At 45.0% G+C, this 11,653-nt stretch overlaps 2 protein-coding genes across 2 annotated transcripts; one reads left to right on the top strand and one right to left on the bottom strand.

Annotated features, from left to right (window-relative positions):
* Nucleotides 1-1,486: 1,486 nt before the first annotated feature.
* naga (N-acetylgalactosaminidase, alpha) lies at nucleotides 1,487-4,370 on the bottom strand. Its single transcript, XM_088362347.1, has 9 exons — nucleotides 4,182-4,370; nucleotides 3,701-3,861; nucleotides 3,491-3,627; nucleotides 3,137-3,348; nucleotides 2,963-3,057; nucleotides 2,735-2,896; nucleotides 2,450-2,647; nucleotides 2,248-2,388; nucleotides 1,487-1,835 (listed from the first exon to the last, which is right to left on the bottom strand). Exons 2-9 carry the CDS (start codon nucleotides 3,857-3,859, stop codon nucleotides 1,629-1,631), a joined length of 1,311 nt encoding a protein of 436 aa, XP_088218473.1. The 5' UTR covers nucleotides 3,860-3,861; nucleotides 4,182-4,370; the 3' UTR covers nucleotides 1,487-1,628.
* Nucleotides 4,371-5,316: 946 nt separating this feature from the next.
* Nucleotides 5,317-11,652, top strand: plg (plasminogen). The gene is made up of 19 exons (XM_088362345.1): nucleotides 5,317-5,481; nucleotides 5,820-5,958; nucleotides 6,150-6,256; nucleotides 7,863-7,977; nucleotides 8,110-8,249; nucleotides 8,613-8,733; nucleotides 8,815-8,933; nucleotides 8,995-9,157; nucleotides 9,253-9,377; nucleotides 9,453-9,612; nucleotides 9,701-9,891; nucleotides 9,957-10,105; nucleotides 10,201-10,294; nucleotides 10,373-10,487; nucleotides 10,574-10,648; nucleotides 10,722-10,862; nucleotides 10,951-11,057; nucleotides 11,180-11,325; nucleotides 11,415-11,652. The coding sequence occupies exons 1-19, from the start codon at nucleotides 5,430-5,432 to the stop codon at nucleotides 11,574-11,576; spliced, it is 2,421 nt and encodes an 806-aa protein (XP_088218471.1). The 5' UTR covers nucleotides 5,317-5,429; the 3' UTR covers nucleotides 11,577-11,652.
* Nucleotide 11,653: the final 1 nt, after the last annotated feature.

Raw genomic sequence — 11,653 nt, 5'->3', positions numbered from 1 at the left:
GGAGAACGGACTTGATGTGCTCCAAGACCAGCCGCTCAAAGCACTTCATGATGATGGGCGTCAGTGCCACAGGGCGGTAGTCATTGAAGCAGGACGGTGCAGGTTTCTTCGGCACAGGAACGATGGTGGCAGCCTTGAAACACGAGGGGACGATGGCCTGCTGCAGGGAAACGTTAAAGATGTCTGTGAAGACACCCGACAGCTCCCCAGCGCAGTCCTTCAGCGCTCGACCCGGGATGTTGTCAGGGCCCGCCGCCTTACGGGTGTCAATAGCGGCAAGCGCCCTCCTCACACCGTCGGCAGAGAGGCGCAGGGGCTGCTCGTGTGGGGGGGGAGTGGTCTTCAGCGGGCAAGTGCTGTTCTGGGCGTCGAAGCGAGCAAAGAAGCGGTTCAGATCGTTCAGCAGGCGGACGTCGCCCTCACAGCTCCTCGGCGCGGGCTTGTAGTCCGTGATGGTCTGAATGCCCCGCCAAAGGCTACGTGCGTCCTTGCTGTCCTTGAAATGGGTGGAGACCTTGCACGAGAACGCCTTCTTCGCTTCTTTGATGCCTCGGGACAGGTCGGCCCTCGCTGTCCTCAAGCCAGCCTCATCCCCCGCTCTGAAAGCCTTGTCCCTGGCCCTCAACAGTCTGAGGACAGCCCCCGTCAGCCACGGCTTCCAGTTTGTGCCACAACATCCGTTAGTATGCTTCATTGGACTCCTTTCTGCACAGTTTTTACAAAGCCAAGTTTCTAAACAAGCCTTCCAGTTAAAAGGCTATTAATTACATAACATTTTACAAAGATTTTTAAAAAGAGAGACAAAATTTGCTCTTACCAAATTTGCCACTCGAAGTGACTTGGTTGTGACCGTATGTCATAATGTGCTGGCCTCCTTAATTTAGTTTTGGCATCCACATGAATGAATTGCGAACACGTCTTCGAATTCTTTCGGTTGGTGCGCTTCGTCAGTATTCACAAAACTATGCTTTCAACAAGCCTTCCATTAGAAACCGACCTCCTAAGTCGAGTCGAAGATAAGCTGTCGAATATTATATTTCTATTTCTTTCCATTTCTTCTATCAATTTGTATTCCCTGACATGTCTGTCAGTTTCATAGTTGTTCCGGAAACAGGTGCATTGATTATTCCGTATGGTTTGGAACAATGGTTCCGCATTGTTTGGTGCGCAAACTCCAATTAGGATGCTGTCAACAACGGAAAAGCGGCAATTACGCTTCCCAGCCAGAAGATGGCAGTGTCGCCCAGTTTTGCACCAGTAAAGACGACGAACAGTACATATGCGAAACAAAGTTGTCTTTGATATACATTTACTTAAGTTAAAACAACAAATAGTTCAAAATGCGTCAACCACTGATGTTCAAGTGCAACCTTATTTCCAAATTGTGACATACAACAAAATCTATTATTGCGCGGCAGTGTTTTTTTATATGCTTTATAGATTGTCACTTTGAAAGGGAACATAAGGTGTGTGGATTTCAAAGTGGTTCACATAGAAATTTCTCTTTATTAAAAAGAAAAATTATTAAAAAAGAAAATAAATAAATACTCTGGCCCTGAGTCAACTTTAGTCTTCCAAATACACCTCCAGTTCGATCTGGTCAGTAAAATCTTCGGGGAACAGGAAGCTCACAGAAAAACGGGCGGGATGGCATTGGAGAGGTCACCCCGGACGAGTCCTCCGAGTCGGTCATCTCCAAAGAACTGGCGTGAGGGGGGTTTCGGTTTGGTGGGGGCCGAGACGTACCACATGACCACACCCGTGGGGTTCACAGACACCACGAAGCTACTTGAATCTTTGAGCATCGCAGTTCTACCACAGAAGACGTCATACACCTAAAAACGGTGAGATAAAAAAAGACATGATGCGGCTCAGCTTCAATAATGTGTTTCATTTAGAACAGTGGTTAACATTGTTGGAGGTACCGAACCCCACTAGTTTCATATGTGCCTTCACCAAACCCCTCGTTAGTGAAATTTTTTTATTTTTAAATTCAAGACATAGATGTTTTTTTACTAATGCACAAAATGAGCTGTGCATGAACATCACCTTGTTCAAAGAACAAAACCAACACAATGCACGAACTCGCAACAAATTACATACTGGCAAATCAGAAGCTACACGATAAAACAGGTTTGTTCGGACCTCCTCAGTGGGGGCTCTGTCGAACCCCTGAGACCGACTCACCGAATCTCTAGGGTTCGATCGAACCCAGGTTAAGAACCACTGATTTAGAAGGATACAGACCTTGTAGATGCCCGCAGTGTAGTTCAACTTGCCGAGGGATGTTTGGTAGCGGTACGGCATGTCATTACGTCGACTGAAGAACACCAGGGCACTGGCATCGTTTGACAGCGGCCGCCAAAACACCTCAATCCCGCTCTTCTCCTGATGGGATAAACATTCTCAACGATATGCAGCAAAGGTGGATGAAAAATTAGCACCACACCTTCAGGATGCGTCGACCTTGAAGGCCCAGCGGGTCTTGGTTGATTCTGATGGCCATTTTGTTCTGCAGGATGCTGCGGGCGCCACTACTGATGGTGCGAAGATCGTTGGACATGAAGATAGGAGCGGCCATGATGGCCCAGAGAGCCATCTGTGACCGAGACTGCTCCATGCTGAGGCCAAAGTCACCAATGATCAACTGTCAGGACAGAGGAGTTTGCAAGTACTGTACATGACAAATTCATATTGCATCGATTTCCATTTGCATCAGATCCTCGGAACAAACCATATCGGGGTCATTCCACCTTCCAGGCCCGGCTGCAGCAATCAGCACATCCTGGTTGTCAAAGAACCAATCCACAATGTTCAGCACGCTATCCCACGAGTCCTGGATGTCGTCGTAGTTACGCCACACGTTGCAGATCTTGGCCAAAAGACCGTAATTCACCTAAAAATTTCAGAGTTTTAACACAAGTGCAAAGACGGTGACTGATATATAAGATGATTATGATACCTTAGGTGGCAGACCACCTTGGTAGGCAGGCCAGCTGCAGGAGTAGCCAATAGGACGGCCCGTGGCGTTTAGAGCCTTGGACATGCGAGGATAGCCTTATCCAGGGGAAGAACGGAATCAAAAGGGATCTACAAGCAAGCCACTGTTGATTTGCATCTATTGTAGGTGCGTTACCTTGCTCCTGCTCCTTGGCGTTTGAATAGCAACCGTCAAACTTCAACATATCAACCTCCCACTCAGCGAAGGTCTGAGCATCCACCTCGATCTTGTCCAGAGGCGTGCCTGGGTAGCCCCCGCAGGTGTGTGTGCCCATATCACCATAGATACCTAACTTGAGACCCCGGTCGTGCATGTAGCGGGACAGTCGGCGGATGCCTCCTGGGAACCTGAAGTGTAGCACAGGAGCTGACATTATAAACCTGCTGACTCTTGTTTTTTTATTAGGTGTCATATGACTGGCACACCATTGGTAAAACATTTATTGACCTAGAAGATTACTGTGTGGTTCAAGTTTACGTATGTGCGTACCTCTTCGGGTCCGCCTGGAGCCGCCCCCGCTCGTCTCTTTGCATGGACGACCAGCAGTCGTCGATGTTGACGTAGACATAGCCCAGCTCCCTCCAGCCATCTTCTGCCAGCCTGTCGGCCATGTCAGTGAACAGATTCTCACTGGACGGAAACACACACGTTAGGAATCCTTTAGAATTAATTGGGTGAACAATTCCAAATGGCATCAACTTGCCTGATGCAGTTCTTGGGGTCATTTTCACAGTCTATGTCACAGCGGAAGCGTTCCCAAGCCAACCAGCCCATAGGAGGGGTCTGCATAAGGCCGTTGTCCAAGGCGACAGTGGCCACAAGGAGTCTTGATGCCAACACAAGCGCTGTCCAATGCATCACTATGAAATAAAGTGTTTGGTTACCAGTTGCTCACATTTTAATTTGATTTATAGAATATGTAAATATATGCTACAAAGCATAACAGTGGTTTTAAATTTTCTAACATGTGGACAAATCGCTACTCTTGCAACCTTTAAATTATTGTTAACAATTCCAATTTTTTTACAAAGACAAACGTATTCATTTCTTGCACCATAAACTGTTTATAATATTGTATTTCAGATCAGTACCACCATTTAATGGCAACAAGTTATAAGCATATTAGTATTCTGCAGTAACTGTAGGAAGCAAAATATGAATATGACGTAAAGGAACTCACCGATTCGGAGGTATCGCGAAAATAATCGAAGAAAAAGTCGAGCGATGTCTCCAATGTCTTATATGTGCTTTCTGATCTGACCTCGCCCCGTTCAAAAGGAATACTTGCACGAGTAGTGTCCACGGTCCATGTTTTAAATACGGAAGTGGAGGTCACGTGACGCGGAACTTGTGTCAGCTGACCACCAAGATGGCCGCGTCCCATTACTATTGCCAGGCTTTCTTTTATCCTCCGAAAAATCAAGGCTGAAAACTTGATGTCGGCTCAGGATACCTTCAAATGCATCTGCGCCACAGAGATTTCATGAATTAATCTAAAAAAAACATTTTCTAGAAGCAAAAGAATAAAAAACTAAAAATAAAATCACAATTTAAATGGGCAAATATATTTCACACAAGAATGAGGTGTTCAGACATCAAGTATTTGTGAGATTAAAAAGTTTAACAAGATAAATCATTTCAAACGTTTTTTCATTTATTTAAAGTAAAAATAAACAGCTTTCATAATTGACTTTTTTTTCAACCCAGGCTGCTATTGCTGTAAACACAAACATGTACATGAGCAGTGATAAAAACAACAAGCATGTGTCGTAAGATTTGATTGGTGGACTGCTGATAGGTGCCCTAATGTAAATGTTTGAGGACGAGGACGTTGGTCCCTTTGGCGCTGAACATTAACTACGCCAATCGATCAGTGTCGGGATGAAGATGGCAGGATGGTGGCGTTCAAACTCTGCTGTCCTCCAACAAGATGAATCTTTTCTTCTAATTTTAATTCACACAAGACTTAGTGCTCCCTAGGCTGTCTTATTTGTCTGTTCTGTGATGAAGTCACTCAGGTCAAGCAAATTGATTAACTGGGTGATAAAACACACAATCAAAGACGGGAGTCAAAGTTCACAAACATTCTCTGCCCTCCTCGGAGATTCTTCTCCATAATGTCATTTTTTTACTTTAGTGATGGGATGCAAAACCCCACCCAAAATTTTAAATTATTCAAAGGAACTATTTTACAGTACAAGGCCCTTTTCGTATGAAGCACAAAAGGTCACCCAGCGACCCCAGCTATAGATCCACACAGTGCTGCTGAGAGGTTTTTGACCCAGGGCGCGTCCTTGTCAGTGGGCCAATGATTGACTAGCGTCCCATTTGACCGCTGCAGTTCTTTAAGCAGCGCTCAGTGAATGAGAAAAGAAGCTGAGAGCGCATCTTGCCGTTGGCTTGCTGGCATCAGGACCTCACTCACCACATGGAGACATCCAAAGCAGCCTTCCTGCTGGCAGTGCTTGTCTACACTGCTGGTAAGAACTCATGCAAAATAGACAAAATTAATAATCTATTTCAGTTATGTTTTTAAAGCTTCTTTGATTATTAAAATTGAATTTGTTTTTACCCCAAATCTTGAGGGTTTTTTTTTCTTTAATTTTTCTTTCCTGTTTTAAGCTTAATTTAACTGCTTTTTAAAATAAATATTTTTAACATGAAACTTTTCCTTTAAAAATGGGATTTAGTTTTACACTTTTCTTTAAATTATACCACTTCTTAAAACAATAAAACGTGTTTTTAAAATATATTATTTCCCTATCCTTTTTTGGGGGGTTGGGGGTTCTTCATTGAATGCTGCATGTTTTGTTTGCAGTAAGCGGGAGCGATGTCGTTGGGGGCTACGCCAAAACCGGGGGTGCCTGGCTAATCTCTATCAACAAGCGACTGTATACCGCCAACACGGCTGACGAGTGCGCTGCTAAATGTGATGCTGAGACCAGTTTCACTTGCAGGTGACACAAATTCACAATCACACACATCCCAAAAACAAAAAAAACAAACAAAAAAAAGGAACATTCTCAAAAAATTCTGGGATTTTTTTCATTCAAATTTGAGGAATTTTAGAGAATGTCCTCATACACATTCCAGGAATGTTGTCACGCAATGTTGGGAATGTGTTCAAATTTCTTACATCTTCACGCAGGTCCTTCATGTATGTTGACAAGGATCAAGAGTGTTGGACAGCAGGGGCAAACTCCAAAACAGAGACAGTCCTGCGCAGAACCAGTGCAGCCTTATATGAAAAACAAGGCGAGTTTGCTTTTCAATACATCCATCCACCCACACATTACTAGCTTAATGCTAATGTACACCATCGACGAGGTCAAGTCAAGTTTATTTATATAGACATACCGTATTGGCCCGAATATAAGATGAGGTTTTTTTGCATTGAAATCAGACTGAAAAGGTGGGGGTCGTCTTATATTCGGGGTCTAGACATTATATCCATTTTCACTTGTGCGCAGCTGACTGCGTATGACTGAGTATGTTGCTGTGATCGTATTGTCCGATCGCGGTTTGCTTCGTGTGCGCGCCGTTTGATTGACAGCTCCGGCTTGCTCATAATCGACTGAGTATGTTGTTGTGATCGTGTGCGTCTTTGACACAAAGTGAGTATATACATTTCATTGTTACGACTGTCCACTGTTGTGCCGTCAGTCCGATCGCGGTTTGCTTCGTGTGCGCGCCGTTTGATTGACAGCTGCTCCTTTGAGTTTGCCTCACATCGTACGAGTGGCCGTTACGCAGCGGGACGGCGACTAATGGTCGCCAGCAAATGTATTTTGTTGTCTCAATCGATGACTTATGTTTGGTGTGTTGCAGAGTATATTTCATTTATGGTTATTTATTTTTATTTTTTGCCAATAATTCAGTAAAGCAATCAAAACTGAACCACGTCTGCCCTCCTGTGTTCTGACCGACACCCGGGGGCGAAAACAGCATAACTATCCGAGCCAACCCCCTATACCAGGGGTGTCAAACTCATTTTTTTCACGGGCCGCATTGTAGTCATAGCTTCTTTCGGAGGGCCATAATGACTGTCAACCCAAATAAATGTATGAGCATCTCATATTATATACAGTAAAAGCTACAAAACAAACTGACAAATAACTCGTTTTCAAATCAGATGAGTAAAAACTGGTCAAATATTTTTAAAAAAAGATATTATTAAAAGTGAAGACAATTTGCAATTCTAGTCATGACACACAAGTTTGATGCACAATTTGTCTTCGCAGGCCACATAAAATGATGTGGCGGGCCGTATCTGGCCCCCGGGCCCTGAGTTTGACATCTGCGCCCTATACAGTCCTCAGGCTCCCCAACAATAGCAGTAGCGGTTTGCATTATTTTATTGCAATGTTTTTCCTTATTCAGATTTGTTTCAAGACTACAGTTACAGTTAGACTTCACTTTAATGGTTAATGCAGTTATTGAAATGTTGTTGTTTTATCACAGTAGATTGGTTTATTTACATTTCAAAAACCAGAAGCCATTCATTTACAAATGTGATTGCACTTTAGTTTTAATATTTAAATGTTCAGATATTAAGATGTGTTAGACAGTTTATGCATGATTTGAATGAGGCAAAATAACATGCTTTTTGTCTCGAATATATTTTTATAATCATTTGTTTCAGATGTAATTATTTTCTGTATAAAAAATTAAATTTGGTGTTCAAAAAGTCTTTTTTCAAACTTGAGTCTTGAAAAAGAGGGGGTCGTCTTATAATCGGGGCCATCTTATATTCGGGCCAATACGGTAATACAGGCATATATTCTTTATCCTCTGCAAAAAAGTGTCACCTCAGACATTTTGCAGGGTAAACTTCTAAGAACCGCTGAATGTGGTCTTGCAGATTACCTACTGGAGTGTGTGAACGGAATCGGAAAGGACTACAGAGGAACAAAGTCCAGAACAAAGTCTGGAAAGACATGTCAACGATGGGACGCTAAATTCCCGCACAGGCCCAAGTAGGTGGCGAGGTGACGTGATCACAAGACTAATCGTTTGCTCATTTGTAATCTATAGAACATTGCTTCACCAGTTTTTATATAATGAATAGTTACAATATTATCCATACATAACAATCCGTGATGCTGCAGTTTGACGCCTGAGACCAATCCCAAAGCAGATCTGGAGTCCAACTTCTGCAGAAACCCAGACGGAGACGCAGGGGGTCCCTGGTGTTACACCACTGACCCCGAAACCCGCTGGGAGCACTGCAACGTTGCAAGCTGTACAGGTAAGACCTCACCAAGTGTGAGCGTCATTGTGGGTTTTTTTCTAGAATTGGTTAATTGGAATGTAATTCATTTTATTCATAACGGGGTTAATTATGGGGTTATTTATGATGAGATATTTAATAATTGGTGAATTCATTTTAATGAATTACAAATAAAACAATTCAAAGTAAAGATTATTTAAATAAATGAATTTCAATGTGGTTAAATTTATTAAAATAAACCTATATCTACATTTGGTTTATTATGATTAACCAAGGATTTCACCAATTATAAATAATAGTTCACTCCTTTCAGACAAATCCACTATTTATCTTTTTTTTTTTTTAAATATAACTCATGACTGCTCCCTTGTGTCTCAACAGAGGACTGCATCCACTGCAATGGTGAGAACTACCGAGGTAAGGTCTCCATCACAGAGAGCGGTGTAGCCTGCCAGCGGTGGGACTCGCAGGAGCCTCACAATCACGGATACAACCCTAATGCGTGAGAAGCCCTCACCCGCAGCCTCTTCCAAAATCAACAAGTTCCTATGTCCATTTAACACCATTGCCGTGCCACCTCCAGGCTCCCGCAGAAGTATCTGGAAGAGAACTACTGCAGGAACCCAGACGGAGACCCCAAGCCATGGTGCTTCACGACCAACCCAAACAAGAGATGGGAATTCTGCTCCATCCCTCGCTGCAGTAAGTCATATGGGCGGGGGGTCACCTTCAAGAATTTGAAGACCTCTTGTATCTTCGCCAGCATCGGAAGCCCCCACCATAGCCTCAGAGACCACCTGCGCTACGGGTGAGGGCAGTGCTTACCGGGGAACCATTGCAGTGACCGAGTCCGGCAAAACATGTCAAAGCTGGTCCAGCCAGACACCTCACAAGCACAACCGCTCACCTGAAAACTACCCCTGCAAGTGAGGCCTTTATTGAACACGCCTGCTGTAGTACAGTTTCAATCCAAAAACTTCTTTTGGGATTTGGACTTTGATATTCTTTGCTTACCCCACAGAGGTCTGGACAACAATTTCTGCCGGAACCCCGATAACGAGAGGAAGCCGTGGTGCTACACCACCGACTCTGACACCCGCTGGGAGTACTGCAGGGTGCCCACTTGTGGGGATGGACCTGGACCAGGTTCTTGATGACAGATTGACTCTCGTGGGAAGGGGCTGTCTTCAATCATGCTCACATGTTAACTTCCTGTTGCAGATGAGCCAGTCATTCCCACAGAGGATGATGACTGCTACGAGGACGATGGATCTAGTTATCGTGGAGTGACCTCAGAGACTATCAGTGGGAAAAAATGTCAGTCTTGGTCCTCTATGAGTCCACACAGGCATACCAAGACTCCGCAGCAGTACCCTACAGCGTAAGATGCGCTCTCTCAAGTCTTACATCCAAAAACTTGCTATCGTGATCATTTCACAAGTCCTTGTTCCGACATTGTTGTCTAACAGGGACCTCAGGAGAAACCTGTGCAGGAACCCAGACGGAGACCAAGCTCCCTGGTGCTACACCACCGATCCCAGCGTACGCTGGGAATACTGCAACTTGCAGAAATGTTCCAGCAGTCCCGTTGAAGAAAGCACGCCCGCCATCGAACCCAGCACACCTGAAAAACCCTCCACCGAGGATACGAGCTCGAAAGGTAAAATCCTTCTTTGGGGTTGTTAACACATTCCGTTGTCATATCGACTTTTTTTTCTTCTGCAGACTGCAAGGTTGGGAATGGCGCCACCTATCGGGGCACAACTTCTATCACCATCATGGGTGTGACTTGCCAAGCTTGGAATGCTCAGACGCCACACCTACACAATAGTTTTACACCGGAAACTCACCCTGACAAGGGCCTGGATGGCAACGTGAGTTGAGCCTAATCTGGGTTCTCAAGCAAATGCGAGTCCTGTCATTGTGTTACACAATGTGGACAAAAGTATTGAGACGCTGGTGTTTTTAGAGCTGCAGAAACCCAGACAATGACGCAAACGGACCCTGGTGCTACACAACAGACCGCAACAAGAAATGGGATTACTGTCAGATTGCTGACTGCGGTACGTGAACACTCGTAGACACGAGTCGCCGGCATGCTGGGAATTTTCATTCTTTAACAGTACCACCTTCCTTTGTAGCGGGTGTAACGTGCGGCACACCCGCCACCAAACCCAAGCGCTGCTACGGTCGCATCGTGGGTGGCTGCGTGGCTAAAGCGCATTCGTGGCCCTGGCAGATTAGCCTTCGTACCAAGTAAATCCTGGCAGATACTAGACGGCCATGCTTGGTCGGAAGTTGGCCATCTTAATTGCTCATTGGAATTTTCCAACTTATTTCAGTTCAGGGATCCACTTCTGCGGGGGAACTCTGATCCACCCTCAGTGGGTGCTAACGGCCGCTCACTGCCTGGAGAGGTCTGACATACTCGCAGTAGACATGTCACAAATCGCTAACTAGCTGGCTAACTGTGGCGTCTTCCTCTTGCAGGTCCAAGCGACCGTCGGCCTACATGGTTGTTCTGGGCTCACACAGGGAGCAAAACCTGGAGGCCTCTGCCCAGCAGAGGGGCCTGGAGAAGTTGGTGCTGGGACCCAACAATGCTGACATCGCACTGCTCAAACTAGAAAGGTGACCAGTCATGAGCCAGTCTTGCTGTAGTTCCTTTTGGAAATTTGTGATGAAAGTATTTGTGATGTTTATTGACGTTTTATTTCAGGCCTGCAGTCATTAATGACAAAGTGTTACCCGCTTGTTTGCCAGACAAGGATTACATTGTTCCTAGTGGAACCGAATGCTACGTCACCGGATGGGGAGAAACTCAAGGTACGCGCTTCAGATCACACAGTTGGTCAACCAGTTTTCTTGATTTTGATTGGGGTATTTTCTTGAATACATATTTTTGTATAGCTATATTCAAGACGTTTTTTGTTTTCGTGACTACCTAGGTACGGGCGGCGAGGGCATCCTAAAAGAAACGGGCTTCCCGGTCATCGAGAACAAGATCTGCAATCGTCCATCGTACCTCAACGGCCGAGTGAAAGATCACGAGATGTGCGCCGGGAACATCGACGGCGGCACCGACAGTTGCCAGGTAACCTTGAATCGCTTCGCCGTTCAAGTTCCTTTGAAAGTCAACACTTGCATTGTATCACATCCTCTTCCAAATTTCGACACTGGCAGGGCGACAGCGGGGGTCCTCTGGTGTGTAATGCACAAAACAAGTTCATCCTGCAGGGTGTCACTTCTTGGGGTTTGGGCTGTGCCAACGCCATGAAGCCCGGCGTTTACGCACGGGTTTCCAAATTTGTGGACTGGATCGATCGAACCATCAAAGCCAACTGAAGTGGACTGGGAAATAAAAGATTAAATCGTAAAGGGACGCAAAGTATGACTGGAATAAACACTGGGGATACACCAAG

This window comes from Syngnathus floridae, chromosome 19 (assembly GCF_059516105.1).
Source record: "Syngnathus floridae isolate MCC-2025c chromosome 19, RoL_Sflo_1.0, whole genome shotgun sequence".
Classification (NCBI taxonomy): Eukaryota; Metazoa; Chordata; class Actinopteri; order Syngnathiformes; family Syngnathidae; genus Syngnathus; species Syngnathus floridae.
The sequence above is the reverse complement of the archived record's forward strand: the minus strand, read 5'-3'. Positions and strand labels throughout refer to the sequence as shown.